Below are 16,067 nucleotides of genomic sequence, written 5' to 3'. Positions count from 1 at the left end.
CAGCAGTTCTCTTAAGGGCATCTGCAGCTCTAATTTTGGTTGTTTCCTGAGTTTTCTCACATACAGCAACATAATAAAACTTCAGTACTGAAGACAAAACTTGCCTTTTTTTTTAAACAATGCCCTATTTTAAAAGTGCTTAAATATGCTGGTTATTAAATTGACTTCTGAGATATCAAAATTCATACAGCTATGTATGTAACAAAAGTTTTTTGTGTGTGCATAAAGCAAACTGCAATCATTGAACTAATGAAAGCAGAAAAATCCTTAAGTCTTGTTGATGCTCACAAAGTATATAATTTAGCTTGAAGCAAACACTTGCTTACAAATCTCTGAACATAATAGAAAATGGAGCTAATCATTGGATAAAGCTGGGTTGAGTCTATAAATGCCTAAACAGCAATCTTTCGTTCTGTGAAAGAAGAAAAAAGACAATGACACTGATTTGTAATTGGAGGTTAAGGAGTGCTGCAGAGCCTGTTAAGGTAGCTTCATTTCAATGGATAGACTAATTTTCCAGGTTTTTCTCTAGTTAAGAGCATCTGAAATTCTTAAGCAGAACTTAAATCACATTTCTGAATAAAAGTTCCCCCTTCCCCTTTCCTGGAATAAAAGGTGCTATTATGGCTTTAAGGCTTTTTTCTGCTCACTACTCAAGTACCTCTGACCATGCAGTCATTAACTACATAGTAAATTAAATATTATCACTGATGGCAGTGAGGTGGTGGTAAGATGGCTAACTTAAGGACCTAACTGAATCAGAGCAGGGAAGGTGAGAAATGAAATCAGGCAGTTTAGAAATATGTTACTTTGCCATAAAGCTAGAACATACCAGTACTTGAAAATTTAATTTTTGATTACTTAATGCTGAAAAAATAATTTAAAAAAATTAATGGAATCTGATAATTTGTTGCTCATTGTAAACAACTGTATGTAAAAATGAATTCTCTGAGTTTGAATGTAGTTGATGACTATCCTTGCTCAAGCTGTTAAACTGTGTTTCGCTGCATGTGCTACTACAGAAAGCATGGCAATTCTCTCCTCGTGTCTTACGCAGCCGGCAGTGTTGGAACACCTAGATACAAACATTTTCAACCATGGTTAAAATGATACTTGTCTATCTTAGAGGGCAGGTGCAAAACAGTTGGCTATATTAAATGCATGTGGATAAAACTTATGTAGTTAAGTTTGATTTAAAATATCTGGAAAAGGTCATTCACTTTTGCTGTCTAAAATATAGCATGCCAACCTGAATCAAGAAAACAAAATGCTGAAGATAAACTGCCAAGTAAAGCATAAAACAAAAGGATTGTCGTGAAAACTCAAGTAGCCTTTTCAGAACTTGTGTAAAACTAAATATCTGCAATAGTCATGTTTAAAATAATTTAGCCATTTTGCAATGTCTGCAAGTTTGCTGCTGCAAACACGTGTCAAAGATTTTTGCAGGCTAGCTGGTTCAAAAGCAGTGGCACTTTCTCCATCTGTTTCACTTATTTTTATCACCCTCCTTTTCCTCACCTGCTGTGAATTTTCAGACTATACAAGGAAAGGTCTATTGGTAATGGGTTTGCTCCGCTGCTAGGAGGTATCGCGAGTCTGAGTTAAAATGTCCTGAACTGAGTAAAGTGGATCCATGTACACGTACATTATTAGCTAAGGCTCTGCTTAAGACATTCTTTCAATACAGTGATCTAGCATTTAATTTTTCTTTCTTACCTGTACTGTCCTCAGTGAAGATTTTAAGGAGCCAGTTCTATGCAGGGGGGACTTTGAATTTGCACGAACTATGTCTAAGCGAGACTGATAGTCTGGTGGATAAAGTGAGCTCCGAAAAACCTGTTGAAATGAAGAAAGCTGTGACTGGTGTGCCACAATACCACTTGCAAGCTAACCATCAGCAAGGCTGAAGCTAACAAAAAAGCAGCATTGGACAGTTAAACCTGCTCTAGAGCTATACATCAACTGTAGTTTGGATTGATCACTTTTAGCTGAATATGTTTACTCAGCCTGGGATGTAGCAACACACATAGTCAAAGTAAACATTCTTCAGAGATCTTGAGGGGGTGATTTACGAGTGGAAAACTGCAATGGTTTCCCACCAACATATGTAGGTGAGTTTGAGGCTAACCTAGAGGTATGAACCCCGACAACTCCCTTCAGGCTCTCCGTTTCTTGGAGAGATGAACTCTTAGCCCCTTGACAAGCAAAACGTTGCTGTCAGTCACAGTTGCATCAGAGGAATTTTATCTGAAATGTTCAGAAGATGTGCAGCTCAAGAAAAAGAATTGTGAAAACCCTTAGGATATAGGGTAGACAGTAGTATCCATTATATTTGCAAGTTCTTTCCAATAGCCAAAAAGAGTAAATATAGGATTAAGGGCCTGAAAATAATACAACTATTCATGCAAGATGTTATTAATAAGTCAAGGAAAATGCTGGAATTATGGTCAGTCAGTTTTTTAATGGAAAGTAAATATTGTCAAAATAACAGGAAATTTAAAGTGAGATTAGAAATTTCATTGTGAAAGATAAAGTACTGACTTAAAGAATATTTTTTAATTGGTGCCACATGACATTTTAGTTATGAAACTAGAGTAGTACAAAATTGCCATGGCATAGTTTAAATGAAGTAAAAATACCAAGTAGTCTCAAATGTGACTGTCACTGAAGAATCACGATTTTATGTGTCTTGTGCTAACTGAATACTGCCATCCTTGGTCCTGAGCTATGTCACGGAAAAAATAAAATTAGGACTGATAAGGTTTACAAAAAAAAAAAAAAAGACTCAGAATAAAAAGAAGAAAGAGATTTTTTATTAATTTAGAGCAGTCTAAGATTTTCTCTTCCTGTGCATCTTTACAGCAAGATTCACTGCAGAGGTGTTCTTTAAGAACTATGATTAGTTGCGCTTGGAGTGGCTGTTAAGTCTCTTATCTGTATTTTGTGGCAAAGGTTAGATTGCCACTGCAGTTCTCTGTTTTTAAAATCTCTGAGTTTATAAACGTGCACACTTCTGCTGGCGAAGTGCAAAAAAGGGCTTGGTATACATAAGAAGTTTGTTCTGGGAACCTGAAACCAATGTGCCATTTTCTGCCTGGGACGTGTCTATCCCTAAAGTGTGAAAACTCTTTTCATGTAGTAAGTAAATTGAAAAGCAAATCTTAATCACTCTTACCTCTAAATCTTCATTTTCATCAATATTTTGGATATTTTGGTAGGCTGCAGTATATATCTCTAAAGCTTTCCCATGGAATAACATTTCAATAGTTACAAATTCAGAAAATATGTTCTAAAAGCAAGTGAAAACAAAGGCTTTCTTAATGCAGTAAAGTACATTTCCACTTCAAATACAAGAAATTACAGAATTCTGTAATTGGTGTTTATATGACTGCACAATACCTAGTTCAAGTAGTTGGACGTGACTTTTAGAAATTAAACATAAATGCTGGCTGGGCTGTCACTTATGCAGTTGTCATTTCTTACTAAATTCTAAGTAAATGCTTGAAGACCGAAGAAGAGACTCATTAGGAGTAAATAAAATGTCATGCTGAAAACTCACCCAATATTCCCTGATATAGAATCATTGAATGGTTTGGGTTGGAACGGACCTTAAAGATCATTGAGTTCCAACGCCCCTGCCATGGGCAGGGACACCTTCCACTAGACCAGGTTGCTCAAAGCCTCATCCAGACTAGCTTTGAACTAATATGTACTCACAAGATGTAGTCAGTGAATTTTTGCTTTATTGATGGCAATCTTTTTTAACAGGTTGGGGATAAATTATTTGTAAATTCTATACATATCTATAATTCCCCAATAATTATATATTTTATAAAACAAAATTTAAAAAAATACTTAATTATGACATCTTCAGAACTCACAATCTTTTTCATACTACTGTTAACATCAAGTACTGGTTGGTTTGGTTGGGTTTTTCAACCATCTTTCATTCTTTCCTATTTAGTCTGCAGGTTTTTTTCCCCCCAATAAGAAAAGAATCTCACTTCAGCAATTTTATAATTAAATTTAAGATCACATAATGTAAGTGTTTTTCAGACACTATAGGCTTTGGGACTTAAGCCACTAAATGTTTGACATTAAGAGAGAAATGAAAGCTTTGATTACTTGCAGTCACTAAGCATTTGGTGCTTTTTGCATCAGTAAAACTTTTACCTGCCGTAATCGACACAGATTTCAGCATGGATAAATATATTATTTACTCATTACTATTTCTGTTAATTTGCTGATATTCATCCACATATATCATTCCACTAACAAATGCAGTCACCAGTGAAGTATAATACAGCAACTGTTGGAAGGTGCAGATTGTAAACAATCTGACACAGGAGAATTCTGAATTCAATAAACTGTTAAGAGTAGTGAACTAATTTTTAATTCCAAAGCTCATATTTGGATTACAAAATATTCATGAATACCACAAGATTTCTATTTATGTACGCTTAAATTAATACTAAATGTTCGTAATCTTGCCAAAGAGTAACCATAGTAAATTATGAAGATGAAACTTGATGTCATATACTGAAATGTGAACACACTTACTTTTATGTCCTTTATTTTCTGTTTCTCAAAATTATCAATGGTTTCCTCTAATTGCCGAGTTGTTCGAGTTGCATCCAGTGAAGCTCTCTGCAATTCAGTTTCAGCCTGGTGAAGTAACACAAAGGTGAAATTAATCCTATATTTGATACAAAGATATTTGCTCAAATTGCCATGAAAAGATTTAAGTCTGGGTTTTCAATACAATACGTATCTGTGTTACTGTATTTGTAAATTTGTTTGTAGCTTAAGAAAAAGATGCCTTCTACACCACTGTGACTATGATCTGAAACATGGAGAATGTCTAGTTGTAGCCAACTGAGAAATTCCCACTGCCCTAATCCCTTTTCTGTAATACTCCTCTGCTAATTCCACTGAACCAGCCCTGACAGTCCACTGACACAGTGACTGGGTTCAGGGAATTAACCCTTCAGAAAAGTCAGGGGTTTTTCTAAGCTGGTGCAAAGGGGAGGGCAGGAGTGCACAGGCCAGACTGGTGGATGAGTGGAAAAGATTCCTCCTTTGTTTTCAAGTGCAAATCAAACTCCTGGGTCTAGAATGAATCTTTTCCAGTGTCATGTGCTGAACCTCATCTTACTGAGTTTTTATAAATTATTTAAACAGACAGTAGACTAGCATCTGGAACTAATGCTCTTCTCCCATAAGTCTCTCAATCAGCAGACTAAATATAATTTTTAGATCCAAAAGCATTCTAGGTATTTTATATTTTTAGTTTTTTTATATTATTAAAATATTTTATTAAAAAAATCTTCAACAGAGCACCAGGAAGGGGACACACCAACCAACCCCTAATGCATAAAGACACCATTTTTCTTATTTTGTTACTACAAAAAGCATTTTACATACGTATTTTATTTAGATATAACTATGAACTGTACAAAAATGCACACTACCATTTAAATAAAGATCTTGAAGCTATTCTGGTTAAGTAAAATCGGAAAACTCTGTACTATTACAAAATAATGATGTAAAGATGTAAGAGCTTGCACTTGAAGACTGCAAAATTTGGGTCTAAACTTACTTTATTTTCCATACATCACTGGTCAAACATCATAGACTAGTCAAGACAGTATTTACTTACAGGCTCTTGTCAATGAGTATCATCAGGAATATATTCTGTCCTGGGATTTGGAAATAGTAGATGGACCAAGTAATTGTATGCTACAATCAAGACATGGGATTCTTCCCATTTCTACAACACTGCAACTTAGAGAGGAATTTTTTTTTTTTTTAAATGGAAATACAAACCACAGGCCCATTCCCATGATCTAGTTTTTAGTGTTATATGTGTATGGAAACCTAATGCATATGGCAGGGTCTATCACTTCTTTTTCTTTGATTAAAATCTGGTAACCTTATATTGCAGGATTATCAACTTGAAACAATCTCCTCACAAAAAACAATTTAAAGTCATAGAAGCAATTCTGCTGTTACTGGGCAAACAAAATTGGTCATGATCTTTAGCAGTAAACAACATCACATGTTCACCTCCCTTTCCTGATTTTACACAGGAGGGAAAATCAATAAGAAAAGACATTTTCTGTATTCTCAATTATTATAATCAGTCACTCTCTGTAAATTAAGGCAGCTGTTATGAGTAAGCAGCCATTACACATACAAATACCATGTGTTATTTCTGTGATAACCAAATATATCTCTTCAATCCATCTTAAACAGAATGGCTAGATCTTGTGTGCAGATGCTTTGGGAAAGGAATTTTGTTTGTTGTGGAGCGAAATGTCTGAACTTGCAGAACCTGCAGAGTTTGCACAACAGCAGTTTAGTATTTTCTCTTCTGAAGCACTCACCTGTGACTGGAAATATTGGTAAAGGAAGAAATGGCAAAATAACAGTCAATATTCATAAACGTATCTGTTTTCACTTCTACTTTTAATATATTGTGAAGTATTTACCTCAGATACTTCAAAACTTCTGTATACTTCAAGGGTGCTATTACTAAGATGTCTGTAAGACATTACTTACAGTTTGTTATAGCTTTGTCAGAATTCAAGTATCCAAGCCAAAATATTTCAGGACAGCTCTTTGTCTTGGACTGAGGGTTTTTTTTTTTAAAAACATAAAAAATAAAAAAAAAAAAATCAGACAACCTAGGTAGACCATTTCAGAAAAAACCCATTTTTTTAATTTTAAAAAATGCATTTTTATATTTTAAAAAAACCAATCTGTTAAGGTTTTCTTTTCAAAGCTCCAAGGTTTTATAAGATGGACTTGAAATCTGGGAGCGAGTACAGATCCTTTGCTATCTGTGGCCAAAGTTGTTAGCTGCTGAAACATCACAATTGCTCAAGAACAAAAGAACCACTGCTGGAGCCTATGCTATTATCAGTGAACATGGTGAAGCCTCTCTCAGACAAAAGCTGACCTGCACACATCCTCAAAAGCAAATGAATGTATTCCTGCTCCCGATAGTTCTTAGGCATTTTGTGCAGATCACTTTAAAATGCAAAAATGTAGCATTTGGTGCCTTTGGCCATATGCAAAACCAGACTGTACTGAGATTTAATAACTCTACATGCAAGCTCTTAAGTACAGAAAATGCAGGTGTTACAAGAAGCTGGGACACAGAAGGATATTTGTGAGTAGCTTAGCAAAGAGACAAGAAGAAACAAGCTAGGGTGCCATGAAATCAACTGGGAATTAGCACAAGAGGGAAAAAATGGGACCAGTCTACCTTTGGGGACAACCGCTTACTGTCCTTATTTACTCCCTTAATTCTAATGGAAGAGAACTGTGCGTCACAGCTCAAATTCTAACCCTACAGCTGACATAATGTGTCTTTATTACATCAGGAACTCTGGTTAGTCATCACTTGATTTAACTGATTTGATTATTATTAAGTGGGAATTCTTTGGCAGAGATAAATATAAACTTTAATTCTCCTGGATGGGTTTTGACCATCACAATCATTTTCTCTCTTTCTGCAGTCCCATGCATCAGTCACTAGAAACTTTTCACGCTTCAACTCACGGTTGGAGGGAACTCATACCCTATCTAGGTACAACAAAGCACAACAACTACCAAAATGACCGTGAGAAAAACAATAAAACAAAAGATCCACAAAAGTAAGAAAGGAGGTGTCTCATTACAAATATTTTCCAAAAACTCCAAATTCCCATAGATGCAATCTATGCCTATCTCTCTTACACAAATGTATCAAAAACTTCATAGGTTTTTTTTCCACTCAAAAAGGAAGTGAGTAACAAAGTAGCTATTATAAGCTGTAGCTCATCATAAAGTTTAAGAAAAGATTCAACGTCAACACAGGAAGCACTCCCTCTAAAGAGCATTCTTCTCTTACTACTTTCTAAAGGCAACAGTTTAATTCCCGAGAAATTTTAAAAATATTTCTTATAGCCACTAGAAATGCAGGATACAATAATGTGTCGATCTGATGGATTCCGCTGACGTGTCTTTTCCAGTTGAGATAGTTGCTTGGCTTCTCGGTTCTTTGCTGTTAAAGTTGCTTTAAGATCATCCTGAAAATACAATGTTTTAGACATGTTTGAAATAGATCTAGGATAATACAAAATGCACTTTTCTTCAAACATGCATTGCCTAGAAAACCTGACCAAAACTTCTGCTTTAAGCAAAACCAGATTTTGCTGATCTTATCCTGTTAAATGATCCCATGAATGAGAAGTCAATGGGGACCAAGAGAGTTTAGCACCTTGCACAACTCTCTGTAACACACACTGTAATTTAAAATGTGGGGGAAAAAAGAAAAGGATATTTACAGCTTTTCATGAAAAGTACAATAGATGGTCAAAAGCTGAGATCTCCAAAGCAGTAAGAGGACAGGCCCATTCCTGGCTTAGCAATGGAATAAAGGCGGCATTTAGAACTGAAAAGTGGCATCAAATAAACCAGTAAGAAAAAACCAAAACAGGCAGCCATCAGTACCAATCCGAAGTTATGAGGAACACAAAACTGCTACACAGAGCATAAGGTGCCATAGAAAATCCATGGCTGAAAGGGCTGAATGGCATATTTATAATGCAGTTAATCAGGTATTTAAATACATTTGGAACAAAATACATCATAGTAATGAGGTATCTGGAAAAGATGAAACATTGATATATTTTTGTTCTTCATTTCCAAGGGACAAATAAGGTGTACTTCTAGGAAGATCTGTGACAATTTAAGAATGCTAACATACCACTCGCAAATCCTTGTTGGTGCTATAAATCTGTGTTTTGCAAGTAGTTTGGCATACATGGAATCTAAAATTATCAGTCAGATATTTATCACTCATTGACCCTGGTATGGAAAATTACATTAATTCTGATGGCTCTAATTTAAAGGAGCAGCACCTTAGAACAAGCAGAAATACAGCCCAAAGGAATCAGTCTTTACAAAATCTGAGGCATAAGTTGGGCATGCATTTCAAACCATCATTTCCTCTAAAAAGAGCAGTTCCCATCTGGCTACCACTCCAGAATGGAGTAGATTAAAGCTATTAAAAACTACCATCTTGGGAAGTTGTCTGTGCTCCTTCCCTGTATTTCATAATTTTAACATGGTTGTAGGTCTCCTTCACCCAGAAAGACATGCAACCAAGAATGTGTTTCTTTCCAAAGTTCTGTGTAGGGGAACGATCCTGTGACCAGATCACTAGTCAGAGACAAGCACAAGCGTGCCACATGTCAAAGTGCTGTTTCTTCAATAATGACTCTGCACATGAGGTCAGGATCAAAACGAACAGTTTCTTCTTTGTTTCTATCCTTACTGTCTGTTTGTATGTCCTTGTGTATATGGCTGTCATTTTGCTTCATCTTTAGGGACACAGCTGGTTTCTGATAACAAAAACAACTGCATCTTTAGCCCATCAAAACTAATTTCATTGCTGTTCTTTCAAAATGGAATTTACAACACCTCAAATCTGAAAGACAGCTGGAAAAGACTCTCTCCTTTATGAAAATGATGCAGCTGGAAGAAAAGGAATAATAGAAAAAACTTTTTTCATGGTTTACATTTTAAATATTAAAGGTAGAAAAAGAGAAGAGAAAAATATTTATTTTTGCCATAGAACAAAGCAGTTTTGTATCTAATGGTCACAGCTGAATGTTTAGTGTTATTTAATGACTGAGCCCTGTTAACAGCACTTTCTAGGCCCGTTTAAAACAGTCAATCAGATTTAACGTTGTGGCTGAAAGAGTTCTCTGACTTTCATGTGAAGTATACTTGAGAATGCTAAAGAAACCACTACAGTTACCATTATAAAATTCAGTATTCTTTTTTCTAGCGCATAGTGACTCTGGAAATACCTACAGGGACTGCACTGTTCCCTTCTCTACCTCTGTTCTCTGTAGCAACAACAGCCAAACATACTTCTCTGTGCCAGCCAAAGCCTGACAAAGATTTGGTGCTACTGTGGCTGTAGTGGCAGAGCTACATACAAGTTTTGGATGTAAAAAGATACGGCACAGTTACACACATATTTTGTCTAGGATGTTGAAAAACTGAAAAGGGTGCAGAAAAAAAAACATTAAAACATAAAAAAAATTACTGAAAAGCTGGGGAAAATGCCATTATGGTGAAAGAATTAAGGTTTTACTAGCATCTAAATACCTTCATCCAGGAAAAACAGAGCATCACAGAGCTCTTTAATCTCAGTGGAACATATAACAAGAACCAAAGATTAGGTGAAATATTTCATTTAAAACAAACCACCACAAACATGAACTGATCACTAACTACCGCAAACTACATTCCCCTCCAGCATCTTCAGACCAAGATTTGATGTGTTTTTAGAAAACATGCTTTAATTACACACAAGGAGAAATGGAATGGAATATAATAGCCAGTGAGATAAAGGACAGATACAGAGAACATAAAATTACTAAAAGCTTTGAACTATGAATTCAAGTCACACATAAGAACTCTGGTCAGCCATCTAATTTCAAACCATACAGAAGTACAGCTACAGTCCATCCACCAGACAATGAGCTGGCAGATCCTCATCACTGTACTGTTACCTGCTTCAGGCACTGAAGTTATTAAAGAAAACCAGTCCTTTCTTCTGCAGGTGGATCACCTTGGTTTTATGATGTCCTGTTTTATATGAAGAAAAGGAACCAGGAACAGAGTTGCCAAAAAGCATAAAAGTGAAAACTAGTATATAGAACAATGAAACAGAAAGAAATCCTGAAATCCTACATTTAAGCTGCATTACGGAACAGGAATATTACACTAGCTTACACTGAAGCTGCCAAATCCTACTCTAGAGAGCTGCTCGGCACAGTAAACCAAGACATGTGAATGAAACAATTTTATTGCTTTAGCAGTTAAAGGACAACACTATTATGATTGACTTGGGCCTCTTTAAACCATTTAGTATCACAGGACCTTAATGTCTTACCCCCCAGAAATAGCAACAGTTATTTTTAGATACAGCACAGAACCAGTCTGTGTACACCCTGAAACTGATCCGGTAAGTAGCAGTGAGAACATCCCCTTAATAAAAACTGCTATATTGACATGTTCTGCCTGGTTTTACTTAATCAGCTAATGTAATTACAGGTAAAGCAGTCCTACAGCTAGGACCCTGTGCTAGCTTTACATGAGTGACAAACCTTCATTTTTCACTAAAAATGTCACAGTGTTTAGAGTTGATAACTGAAGACCAGACAGCTGAAGTTTTAACCAAGGTTTACTGTAACAGGCAAGGGGGAAAAAAAAATAAAAAATTTAATGGCCTGCATCTTTAGTGAAGTCTCTCTTAGTTCAAAGGTATATTGATAAAATAGTTAATTCCATCTACAGTTTAAGAACGCTCTTGTACTCACTGTAGCTAAGATAAATATTATGTAATGCTTTCTGGCATTCTGAATGGCAAAGAAAACAGGAAATGCCATTCACTGTGGCAAGGGATGACCTGGCTTCGGTTGCTTCTGTCCTCAGCATTTACTGGCTATCAGTGGCAATGCACCTCAAGACAGGATCTTCAGCACTTCGGAGCACTGCTGTACTGCTCTGTGTCTCTTCAGCAACGCTATTGCCACAAACACATGAAACTTGTCTTCCACCCTGAACATTTATATTGTATAGAACACTCAATCAGTTCCAGGTCTCACAAACTGGGTTTCAGGGTGACTATTAAGATACCAAATTCTAGGATACAGGCACTATAGTCTACAACTCTGCTAAAGACTACCACACGGAGTACCACTCAAGTACAAGATGCATTTCCTTCATCATTGTTTCTCTAACAACCACGTGTGATAGCTGTGCAGTAAGTTCTAAACACTGTACTCGGTTCTTCACTGTATTGGAAAGATACAAGAACAAACCCAAGTGAAAAATGCTAGTTTGAGATGCAATGCCACACTGTACTCAATCATGATGAACACACTGTAAGATTTTTGTATGTAAAATACCATCAAATAATGATAATTTTACTTTTTGATTTAATTAGATTATGATACAGATATACAGATCAATTACAGTTTTGAATTTACAGGATTAAGGTATCCCCTATGTAATATACAAGTTTCACAAAGAACTACTTTCATCCCATAAACTAGTATCTGTTTATTAACATTTACTTGCTCAAGCTTATCCCTCCTGGAGGAAAGAAATTTACAGATATTTTGTGGGAATATTTCAAACCCCTATACACACTGTTTCTAGAATACATTGAATGAAGAGATCTCAGTTTTTTTGTGTATCTTCAGGTCATCCTGATGACTTTGCAGGACAGAGGGATTCAGGCCACTACCTAATTATCAGTTTCAAAAAGTGTCTTCTACATTATGAACTTCAATGTGGAATGCAATTCTAAATTAGAAAAGCTGTTAAAAGCAGCATATAGATGACTAAGAGCCAAATGCATTATATGTAATTCACCTTTTGGAACTCTGAATAATAATAATTTAAAAAAGAATGACATTATTTATAAATAAAAACATCCTAAATTTGCACTATCCATGGAGTTTCACACTACCTACAATGCTTTTTTTAAGCATTTACTTGTGCTCCAAGTGTCTGAATATCCTTGTCTTCACATTAATGCTTTTTCCTCCATCATATATACAGCTTCGATTCAGATGTATTACTATAGAATTTAGTTAGACTGATTACTGCAACATGAAAACTTAGAAGCAGTCCCCCTCATAAAGCAGAAGTTTTCAACTGAGTGGCCAGACCACCAAAATGTACCTTGTGATAAAACAGACGTTTAACCTACCCTTTTAAGTTTCACTATAGTCCCGTAACTTTTCAGAGGCGCAACAACCTTGGCTTCAAGCCTGTCAACCTACAAAAGAAACCACAAGGTCACTAAAATAATCCACATCTATGGTATACAGAAACAGGAAACAATTAATTTACTCATGAGTCATCTTATAAGGAATTTAGTCCACATAGGTGGAAAATATAGTGGGATGGAGGCTTTAGAAATATTGCAAAAACTAGAGCCAATTAAAATAACCAGTAAATCACTTGTATTTTGAGGAGCTCAAGCTGATTTCTAGTGGAATTCTTTTTTTCTTCATTGGCAATACAACAGGATTAATAAAACATGGAGATTCTAACAACCGAGTACTAAATACATCAAACTGCATCTTGGAGATCTGCAGCTTTCTATCTACAGTTAAAGATCAATGTATTTGCTCTACACTTGTTGATAGATTATGGACTAAGCTATTTTTGCTATCACACATACTGCAAGAAATGTGACACTTCTTAAAAATAATGGAAGCAGCATTGTAGGTACTGAAAACATTAATACCAACAACGGGTTGTGTAAAATGCATGAATGCTCTCACAGATGAGTACATGTGAATTTTTGTTTCAGTTCTCCTCGTCAGAAAAACAGTCACATATGGTCAGACAGGCAATAAGATAAGACCAGCCTGCTTATCAAAATGGACAGTACTGCTTGAGTGGCCACAGCATAAGCTGCTGCTGATGACTTTGGGCCAGTGAGTCATCTGGCTCATCGCTGTTATGTCCGAACTGGGACAAGGTGCGTACCTCTAGTAGGAAGGGACAGACATTACACTCCCCTCTAAACTGGCAGTCACCAGTCAGACAAAATCTATGTCAACTGAGCAAATATTTCTCCTTTACTACACTCTACCAGTGCGCTGTCAAACAATTTCACTTCAACTACCACTAGAATAGAATGGAATAGGGCAGTGAGGCTCTACATGAAGCACACGATGTAGACATACCAAATAACCTGCCCGTCTGGCTTACTTATCCTTCCATGTTGTGGAAGTACCTCACACCTCAGTATTTACATATCTAAAACTGCAGCCGACGACCAGAAATCAATAAAAATTAGCCTTATAAGCTAATTTTCTCTTGCCCACATGGACAATATATATGAAAACTTAATTAACCTGATGTCCAAAAGAAATAAAGCTGAGATGATCTATTTGGTTTTCATGAGCAAAGGAGAACTTGATCTAAAGGCTAAAAGCTTCTCTTCTGCTTCTTCTGCCTTTTCTCTTTCAAAGGACAGTGGTGGTTTGGGGACAGGCATGGTAGGAGGATGTAAGCCAAATGTGAATTTTTAAAAGCACACTTAAAAATCCAAATAAGCAAAACTCAAGTTGTTACATAGGTACCTCAAAATTACAGATTCATAGCTTAAAGGTGAAAAGGGACAGAGAGATGATGCAGTCTGAATTCACCTACACCTTTGGCCATAATATAAATTTACCCTATTAACCGAGGGATAAATTGCTATTATATCAATTGAAGTATAAGCACCTACGTGTGGCTCAGCTGGAGCCAGATGCATAAGAGCTTACGGAAAAAAAAATATCACAGTATCCACGCCCCTGGATTTCTTACTACTTCTTAAAAATCTGTTACATTGTTAAAGATCCATGTGTATTTCTTGTTTTTCAAACCCTCTGCTTAGTAAACTAGATAACCTCATAGATTAACTTCTTTTAAAAATTTTCTTTCTACTTTGTTAATACATAAAGATGACTTGCAATGCTGCTTTTTTTTAAAAAAAATAGTCCTATATGAAAACATGAAGACTGTCAACTACTTTAGTCTCTCTTTTACATTCTAATGGTTCTTACCTTTTCAAAACTATGAATGGGAATTTTCTATGCCCTACAGAAAGAATAGATATGTACTCCAAAAACTAGTTTGAGTACATGTGAATGAATTTATTGTTTCTTAAATCTCAGAGTTTGGAATTATGAATCATAAGTTACAGTTTGACTGGCCCCACACATAGATGTGTAAGTGGCATAAACACCTTTCTTTACACTCTCAGGTCCCATCCCTGGAGGTGTTCAAGGCCAGGCTGGATGGGGTTTTGAACAACCTGGTCTAGTGGAAGATGTCCTTGCCCAGGGCAGGGGGGTTGGAACTCGATGATCTTTAAGGTCCTTTCCAACCCAGACCATTGTATGATTCTACGATCTAGCAGAAAAGTGACTATATTGTCACACATGGTCCAAATTAAGTTTGTACTTCTTGTGTTGACTTAGTAGAAATCTACAGTGGTCCCCAGCAGCACCTCAGAGGGGCTGTGAGGCCAGTAAAGGATTCCAGTTAGTATTCTCTTCTATACTGCTTCTGATAAAAGGCTGAGCAAAAGGAAAATAACTGATTTTACCCCAGCTGCTGCTCTATAACTCAAGTCACAAAACTAAAAGAACACTTTATTAAGCATAAATCATAATCCAAAATCTAAGACCAATAAAAGACTTGCTCTGTCTCAAATTCTGTGAGTGCTCATACGGATAGTTTCCCTAACTTCAACAGGACTAAATGCAGGCAGTTTTCACTAAAGTTATTTTAGCAGAGTATATGATGAATGCTTTGGCAGCCTATCCTCCTCTGCCACTAATATATTTAAAAGTGGTTCCTCCTATGCTTCTCTCATGACTGCTGAGTATGTCTTTTCCCTTTTAATCACAGATAAGTAACTGAAAAGTTCAGATGGCAAACACAACATGTACAGCTTTAATTTTGTACCTCTGCCTGGCGATAATCCTGAAGTCTGGAAAATTCATCTGCAAAGTTTTTCAGTCCAACTTTTAAGTTTGGTGTCTCTGTGGCTGCATATGCATATATTTCATTTACTAGAAGATCTGCTTTGTCTCGTAGTCTGGCAGTTTTACGTACATATCCAGCAAATATTTGGCACAATTCACCAAAATGTTTTTCCACATTTGAAACAGCATCTTGTATTTGTCTAGTCTGATTGTCCCTGGATGCCAACGAAAAATAAGTGAAAAATAAGAAGTGGACAAATGTTTACAACACATACAGAAGAAAAACTATACAATTATACTATTTATAATTTATACATGAATTGGACATCTCATTTGAGTGCAAACCAGAGATCTATTCTTAAAAAGATAATGCTCTAACAGTGTGATGTAATATGTGCTTATTTATGAATAACAAACAAAAAAAACCTGTGATTTATACTTAAAAATAAAGATTCATCTCATTTGAGTGCAAACCAGAGATCTATTCTTAAAAAGATAATG

At 36.0% G+C, this 16,067-nt stretch overlaps 1 protein-coding gene across 1 annotated transcript in view; it reads right to left on the bottom strand.

The window, feature by feature from the left end:
- The window catches only part of FAM92A1 (family with sequence similarity 92, member A1), a gene marked incomplete at its 5' end in the record, with an annotated part of 16,721 nt that extends 923 nt beyond the window's left edge, over positions 1-15,798 (bottom strand). Inside the window, 7 exons of the mRNA XM_010079587.1 lie at positions 1,717-1,836; positions 3,176-3,289; positions 4,561-4,665; positions 6,387-6,392; positions 7,974-8,075; positions 12,785-12,853; positions 15,547-15,798. Coding sequence (XP_010077889.1) covers positions 1,717-1,836; positions 3,176-3,289; positions 4,561-4,665; positions 6,387-6,392; positions 7,974-8,075; positions 12,785-12,853; positions 15,547-15,798 — 768 coding nt within the window. The remainder of the gene's footprint in view (positions 1-1,716; positions 1,837-3,175; positions 3,290-4,560; positions 4,666-6,386; positions 6,393-7,973; positions 8,076-12,784; positions 12,854-15,546) is intronic.
- Between the last annotated feature and the right edge of the window lie 269 nt (positions 15,799-16,067).

The sequence above is a fragment of the Pterocles gutturalis genome, unplaced genomic scaffold (assembly GCF_000699245.1).
Source record: "Pterocles gutturalis isolate BGI_N339 unplaced genomic scaffold, ASM69924v1 scaffold12629, whole genome shotgun sequence".
Taxonomy (NCBI): Eukaryota; Metazoa; Chordata; class Aves; order Pterocliformes; family Pteroclidae; genus Pterocles; species Pterocles gutturalis.
Note: the sequence above shows the minus strand (reverse complement) of the source record. Positions and strands in the feature narration are given on the sequence as shown.